The sequence below is a fragment of the Dacryopinax primogenitus genome (genome assembly GCF_000292625.1).
Source record: "Dacryopinax primogenitus strain DJM-731 SS1 chromosome Unknown DACRYscaffold_1, whole genome shotgun sequence".
NCBI classification, from domain to species: domain Eukaryota; kingdom Fungi; phylum Basidiomycota; class Dacrymycetes; order Dacrymycetales; family Dacrymycetaceae; genus Dacryopinax; species Dacryopinax primogenitus.
In genome coordinates, this window is record NW_024467198.1 from 1,407,554 (window position 1) to 1,414,354 (window position 6,801).

General features: G+C 46.6%; 4 protein-coding genes across 4 annotated transcripts; 1 reads left to right on the plus strand and 3 right to left on the minus strand.

Moving 5' to 3' along the window:
• Positions 1–840: 840 nt before the first annotated feature.
• On the plus strand, positions 841–2,082 carry DACRYDRAFT_103385 (uncharacterized protein; the record flags this gene model as incomplete). The annotated part of the gene is made up of 6 exons (XM_040767747.1): positions 841–1,023; positions 1,080–1,253; positions 1,310–1,396; positions 1,451–1,583; positions 1,649–1,855; positions 1,910–2,082. 6 exons carry the CDS (start codon positions 841–843, stop codon positions 2,080–2,082), a joined length of 957 nt encoding a protein of 318 aa, XP_040633332.1.
• A 2,162-nt stretch (positions 2,083–4,244) lies between these two features.
• DACRYDRAFT_42434 (uncharacterized protein) lies at positions 4,245–5,119 on the minus strand (the record flags this gene model as incomplete). Its single annotated transcript, XM_040774517.1, has 2 exons — positions 4,245–4,381; positions 5,002–5,119. Coding segments are annotated over 2 exons (255 nt in total), but the record flags the coding sequence as incomplete, so codon positions are not given.
• A 681-nt stretch (positions 5,120–5,800) lies between these two features.
• On the minus strand, positions 5,801–6,247 carry DACRYDRAFT_44346 (uncharacterized protein; the record flags this gene model as incomplete). Its single annotated transcript, XM_040774569.1, has 1 exon — positions 5,801–6,247. A coding segment is annotated over one exon (447 nt), but the record flags the coding sequence as incomplete, so codon positions are not given.
• Positions 6,248–6,342: 95 nt separating this feature from the next.
• Positions 6,343–6,726, minus strand: DACRYDRAFT_44421 (uncharacterized protein; the record flags this gene model as incomplete). The annotated part of the gene is made up of 1 exon (XM_040774573.1): positions 6,343–6,726. A coding segment is annotated over one exon (384 nt), but the record flags the coding sequence as incomplete, so codon positions are not given.
• Positions 6,727–6,801: the final 75 nt, after the last annotated feature.

Sequence of the window (6,801 nt, forward strand, 5' to 3'; positions counted from 1 at the left end):
GTGCCTGCCCTAAACAAGCTGTATAGTCAGCCACAGACTTGCTTCCTTTTTACTTCCATACCTAGACATATATAGAACCCTAGGTATAGCCCCTGTAGCTCTTTAGAGCTAATCTCTTAGGAACCCCATGGTCCAAGGTCATTAGGTTCTAAACACAAAGCTTTGATTGTTCCAAACATGCACACAACACACACACAAATGTGCCTGTCAGCTGCCGATCCCCACTCACTCTATAACACCCCTGTCAATCCCTCTGTTTGTGAATGTTAGGGCAACACAGGCTGACTAAGTCTGCTCACCTAAGAGTGCCAAGAGTCTAAGCAGGCAACAAGGAAGTGGAGTAGACCTGATGACTAAGACCTATCTACAGTATAGGTATCTGTGGATGATCCTAAGAGACCAAGTCTGAAGAGACAGTCCCCAGGCAGAGTAGGCCTTATATTTATACCTCTGTGGTGGAACCTGCTAGAACATCTTGCTTACTCAGCCTAGTCAGGTGATCAGGTCATATGACCAAGGATGAGGTCATATGAGGTCATGCACAGCCATGCACAGCAGGTCACCTGACCATCCAATCCTTCCAGCAGGTTCCAGCACATGCCAAGGTATACCAGCTACTTCCATGTCATAAAGGCTTAGTCATGTCTCTTGACCAAGCAATGAGCTGGTGCCCTGACACCCAGCACCTGCAAGTTTGCCACAAAGCCTGCACTGCCAAAGGATGAACATGCTGCCATACTGAAAATGGCCACTGCAATTGTTGCATGCAATTGCAAAGATGCCAAGGATCCCAGGTTTTTGCCATTGGTGAAGTATTCAGACATTGAGCCACTTGGCAACATGGTTGTGCTGCTCCTCAACAGTCCCCAGTCCACCCTCATCTGTGATTTGCCTGAGAAGTGGGTCCAACTTTTTGACCTTGACCAGCAAGAGGAGCTGGCTGCCTTGTCTGCGCTGCCCAAGGAGGATGAGGAAGAGGACAAGGATGAGAAGGAGTTCAAGATGATGTTGTCAGGAGTTTTGGTAAGTAGTTTGCCTTTCTTGTGAGTCACTTGCCAGTGCTAACCTGAATTTTGCAGATGTCCATGGTGAGCCTGGCCAGTCCCTTGGTGAAGGCAGAGAAGGCCAAGGCCAAGGCTAAGGGGACAATGCTGGCAAAGTTGGTCATGCTGCACCTCAACAATTGTACAAATAAGATGCTGCCTGTGACCAGGGCATGCAGGAGGCTGATGAAGGCAGATTCCTGTAATGCAGTAAGTCAGCTGCTTTTTCTCTTGTCTTGTCAACTATACTGACTGAACTTTGGCAGGGTTGGATGATTGAGGAGATGCTGGCAATGCTGTTGCTGGCAACAACAGATGATGCAGTGTTAGAGTCATTTGCAGCAGAGAATTGTGTGAGTGAAACCTGCCTTTTGTGATCCTTCACCTTGCTGACACATTTTCGGCAGTGTTTGTTGTGCTGCAAGCATGCAGTTTTGAAGGATGGGTGGCTGCACCATGAGTGCAACATTGCAGAGGTGCCTGACAAGGCAGTTTGCTCCGCATGCAAGGCAGCAAAAAAGCCTTGCAGTGCGCATATAGGTACACCATTTTCCATCTGCTTTTATTGACCTTTACTAACTTTCTTTCGGTGCATATTGGGAAAGCCACGGCTCTGCCTCCAGTGCCTGCAGAGGAGCTGTTCTGCCTGGAGACTCCTGAGCCAATTGAGGAGACTGCCAAAAAGCCCATCAAAAAGAAGAAGCAGAAGCCGGTGTGCACCTATGCACTGGCAAAGCCCAAAAAACATGAGCAGGAGGATGACAAGGACTTGTCTGGGCCATTGGCAAAGCAGTCCCGCCTTCTGGAGGCTGGTAAGTCTTTTCTGTCTGTAGTTTATATTCAGGTGACACTGACTGAAGTTGTAGAGATTGAGCTGCTGATTGTGCCACTCTGGATGGTGGAGCACAAGATGCTAGAGCTCTGCAAGAGCCTGCAAATGGCTCAGAAAGTGGTGGACATGGTGCAGAAAGTGGTGGACACTGTATTGGGCTGGGCGGACCAAGTCCAGACTCTCCTGGGGAGGGCTCTGGCTGAGTAAATCAGTTTTCCCTTTCCTCTTTTGTTTTCTTTTTCCTGTTTCATATTTTCGTCTCATAGTTGTAATCATAGCATAGTCCTGTCTTCATGTTCTTGTAGATCTAAATTTTGCCTTAAGCAAAATTTGTGGTAATTCATCTTGTTGGCACCCTATGCATTGCAGGGTGCCTCAAGTCATGATTTCAATGTTTTTTGCATTGGTAATTCAAATGTTGTGTGAATCATAAGAGATTTTGGGTATTCCAGGAAGGATCATGTTCTTGCCATACTACTGAGTCCACCTGTGGACTTCATAGATATATCTTGAGAAAAAAAAATGAGGGACAATTTCAGGAGGTAAGGCGCTTGTGGGTATAAGGCCCATGCGATTTATTCAGGGTTGGGCTCAGCAGTAGTCAACAAGACATCTTTCACAGCTTGGAGGATATTGGCTGATGTCTGCTGCAAAATGTTGGCAAAGATAAAGGGGTGCTTGGATTGTTGGTGGTAGGGATAAACTCAGAACTGTGCAATTTGGGCTTTGAGGATGGCCCCATCCAAATCAACAATCACATAACTGCAGCGGGCAGTATGGGTAACAACAACCATAGGTCCAAGAAATCGGGGCTTTCATTTTTGGTTGAGTTCCTTCTCTATCCAAGTATTGCAAATGAGGACTAGGGTGCCAGGCTTGAAGTCATAATTGGTGAGGATGTGCTCATGGTCTGCTTTAAATCAGTCTGCAGTTCTCAGGCAGGCTTGGTGAACCTTCTCCTGGAGGTCAGATAAATTGGACTTGTGATGCTCAAGCTGTTGAATTCTGTAGGCCAGCTTGTCACTGTCAGTCATAGGGAATTTGGGTGGGGGTACAAGGAATGTGGCTTGCTCAAAGTCCATGGGAAAGACCAGGTGAACACCATGTGCAATGAAATATGGGGAGAGACCAGTGCTGTGCTGGACTGAAATTTGCTCAGCCCAGAATGCAGGTGGTGCTTTATCAGGCCATTGCTTGATATTATCTCTGCATGCTTTCGGAATTGCTTGTCAGACCATAAAATGTTTCAACTTGACAGCACCATTTGTGCAAGAGTTGTACAGTGATATTCAGATGTGCCGGATGCCAAAGCATCATGCCAGTTCCTTGACTGCAGCTACCCAGGCTGATCCATTGTCCGTTACAATCTCCACAATATTTCCCCAGCAGCAGATAATGTTGTGGAAGAGGAATGATGCAAGGGCCATTGCAGTTTCCAATTTTAAGGGACACCACTTGGGATACAAAGAGAGGGAGCATTGGACTTGGGCAATACAGGTATATCTTTTTGCAGGTGGCATCTTCATGGTGTCACAGTAGATCTTCGAGAAAAGCAGAGCTGGATAGTCAACTGTTGGAGGTTTGAGGACCTTCTGAATGCTATGGATCTGACACACATGGCAGGTACAGAGGTACCACTCAATATTTGCTTGGAGGTCAGGCCACCAAAATTGGAGACTGAGGATACCAGTGACAGTCTTGAAGCCTTAGTGACTGCTGTCATCATGGGCTTGTTTCAGCAGGGCAAGACATTTGGCAGGAGGGATGTATAGTTGGGGTGAGCCAGTGAGGTTACATTGGCACAGTTTGCTGTTGTGCAGGAAGTACTGGAGAGACTGCTTAACAAGGGCTGCTTGCTGCCATGTATTCCAGTCCAGAGGGAGCAACAAATCAGTGAGGTACTGGTGGATAAACACAATTCAGTCGTCAAGGTGTCAGGCAGAGGAGGTCATGGGGATTTCTATTTTGGGCTTGGAGTCCTTGACTGCGGATTGAAGGTAGGCAGGATATGAGGGTCCCAGGCCTTGTTTATGGTCAATATCTGGCGGGTTCGGAGCATCCAATGAATTCAGGGGATGGCAGGAGAGACTGTCTGGACTGGTGTGTTTTTCGGTGGGGATGTGAACAAGATTGAAGTCAAACTGGTGTATCCCACTGACCCATCTGTTTAGGGCTGCAGCAGGTTGATGGTCTGGATTATTCAACATCCCTTTGATGCAGGATGCATCCACTTCAACAATAAATTGGGGTGTGCCAATCAGGAAGACTTGTAGTGCCCATAGAGCATGGTATAAGCTGTATAGCTCAAGTTTTGGCTGGGAATATCGGGATTTGACATTGTTCCATGCCAAAGATCCAAAGCGGGCTGGTTTTTGTTTGCCATTTATGTTGTTTTGATAGAGGACATATCCAACACTGATATTTGAGGAATCCACTGCAAGGATAATCTTTTGGTCACTTTCATAGTTGATGGGACAGAGGAGACCATCCTGATGAACAACCCCACCTCTGGTGGGGTGTGTCAGGCCAGTATTCCCATGGTTATTTTTGGGCCTTAGAGACCGTTGTGCAGCACTATGGACCCTCACAATGCAGGACAATGCACCCCAGCAATGAGTCTTGACCCCCCCTGGATATTTGGCATAGCGACTACTATGATTTCCCAGGCAACGGGATCCCTTGGATATTCAGCATGACGGCTGTGGGTTTCCCCTGCAACAGGATCAACCCACATGGATATTCAGCATGCCAATGCCTGCCTAGGAAAGGTATCCAGAGACCGGATTAGTATAGAGTACAGTTTATGGTAGCTAGTATAAGTAGTTTCCAGAAACTCCTGTATCTAGCTTATTCTGCCCCTTTTCTGTTAGCATTATACGGATCCGATTATCCCCTTGCTGGATAGGCAGATTTGACTTGACTCAGCATACTTGACTTGACTTATTGCAACACTTGACTAGATGGACAGCAAGCTCCAATTTACCAACTGATTTCTGACAGCTTAGCTTTGGGCTGACTCCAGCTTTTCTACCAATTTTCCCCATCTCTCCCCACTTTCCCTTGCAAGTTCTCACGCACCAGCCATTGGACCAATATTTTGGACACCTTTTGGGTCAGATCACCAACAGGCGTCTGCTTTTAGCTGGGTGAAGGTTGCTCCATGCTCAGGGCCCCAGGCAAATATTGTGCCCTTGTGTTTGAGATGTTCTAGGGGATGGGCTTTCATAGCAAAGTCCTTGATGAATATTCAGAGGATGCTGAGGGTACCCAGGAATGCTTGAACTTCTGTGAGGGCTTTGCACAGCTGCCATTCCTGTATTTTTGCAACTTTGGAAGGCTCAGGTTGTCGGCCTGCATAGGTGCAATGTTGCCCAAGGATGATGACTTCAGGAGCTGCAATTACCATTTTCAGACCACTGAATGTTCTGCCAGAATGTTTGATGCAGGTCAGGATCCAATTTACAGTTTCCATGTGTTCCCACATAAAATGACAAATACCCTTATTTCGGGGATGCCATTCAAAATCACCATTGGGGAGTTTGTATCAAGTAGGGGGTCCACAAATGGGAATGTCATCGATGAAAGGGATGGTATATTTGAGGATCTCATCACAGAGGAGGAAAGTGACATCCTCATGCATGATCTGAATGCTGTTTGTCCTGCCCATCTGATTTTGGGTGCTACAGAGGGAACCTTTGAGTGACTGGAAAGTGGTGAGGTCCTGACTTTCTGGGTGTAAGAGGTGTTGTTCGAAGCCCTGAGAGAAGTTGAAGAGGGTATAGACAGATCATCTGCCATAGGATTTGATGAGGGGTTCAGAAAGTGGTGGAAGGGCTAAGTCCCAAATTGTCATGCTGTTCAACAGTTGCAGATCCAAAACCAGGTGCAGTGATCCATCTTTCTTGAGGATGCAAAACCAACAGAATCAGTAGGAGGTCTGAGAGGGCTCATAGATCCCCGCATTTAGTTTGTCCTGCAATGCTTTCAGGACCTTTGGTAACAAAGCAGGGGGCACCGGAATATTCTTCTGTTGCCAGGGTATATGTTCAATCATTGGAATTCGGACTGGGTCAAAGTAATCACTGCAAAATAATCCCATCTCTTGCTTGTTCCAAGTGAACACTTTTTCATGGGTATGAAGAACCCATGCCACAAGTTTTTCTTCTTCAGGCCAAAGGAATCCGTATTTGTTGATGTTCAGTTCTTTGAATTGTTCCAGAGTGAGTAGTTTTCTGGGGATAAAGGTCAGTGGGGTATCAGGGAGTGGGGGAAGCATAGCAAGAGGGTCGGAGGGAAAGCATCTCTGTATTTTTACACTTTCGGGTGTTGTTGTTGAGACAGGCTTCATGCATCTGTCAGCAGGTTTGTATTTTCAGGCTGCATATACAGGAGGGGTATTGTTGGGTATTGTATCCAAATCTGGGGTGTCTATCTGAGAGCCATTGTTCAAGATCAAGTGCCAATTTATCAAGGTTTCTGTTCCATCTTCTGTTTGCCAGGGAAGATGGTCCCAAATGAAAAATCCTGGACCACTTGTTTTCTTCCCATTTGGTGTGATTGCATCCACAAGTTTATTGTCTGGTGGGAATTTGGACAGGTGATCTGAATCTTCTGTTTGCCATCTGTATAATCCTGGGTGATGCAAGAGGCAAGGACGTGAAATGGGCGACTGAGGAGCAGGTGGAAAGGTGGGTTTGGGAGGATGAAAGCCTGTACATAGAAGTTGAGACTAGAGATGCCAATGCATAAATTTGGGATGTGTCCGAGAAGTTGATTGACTGATCTGTTTGCAGATTCCATGTGCCATCCTTTTATTGGGGTGTATGCAAGTCTGATTTGTTTGCAGCACTGTTTGCTGATGCCAACAATGTGTCAGGGCACCAGCTCATTGCTTGGTCAAGAGACATGACTAAGCCTTTATGACAT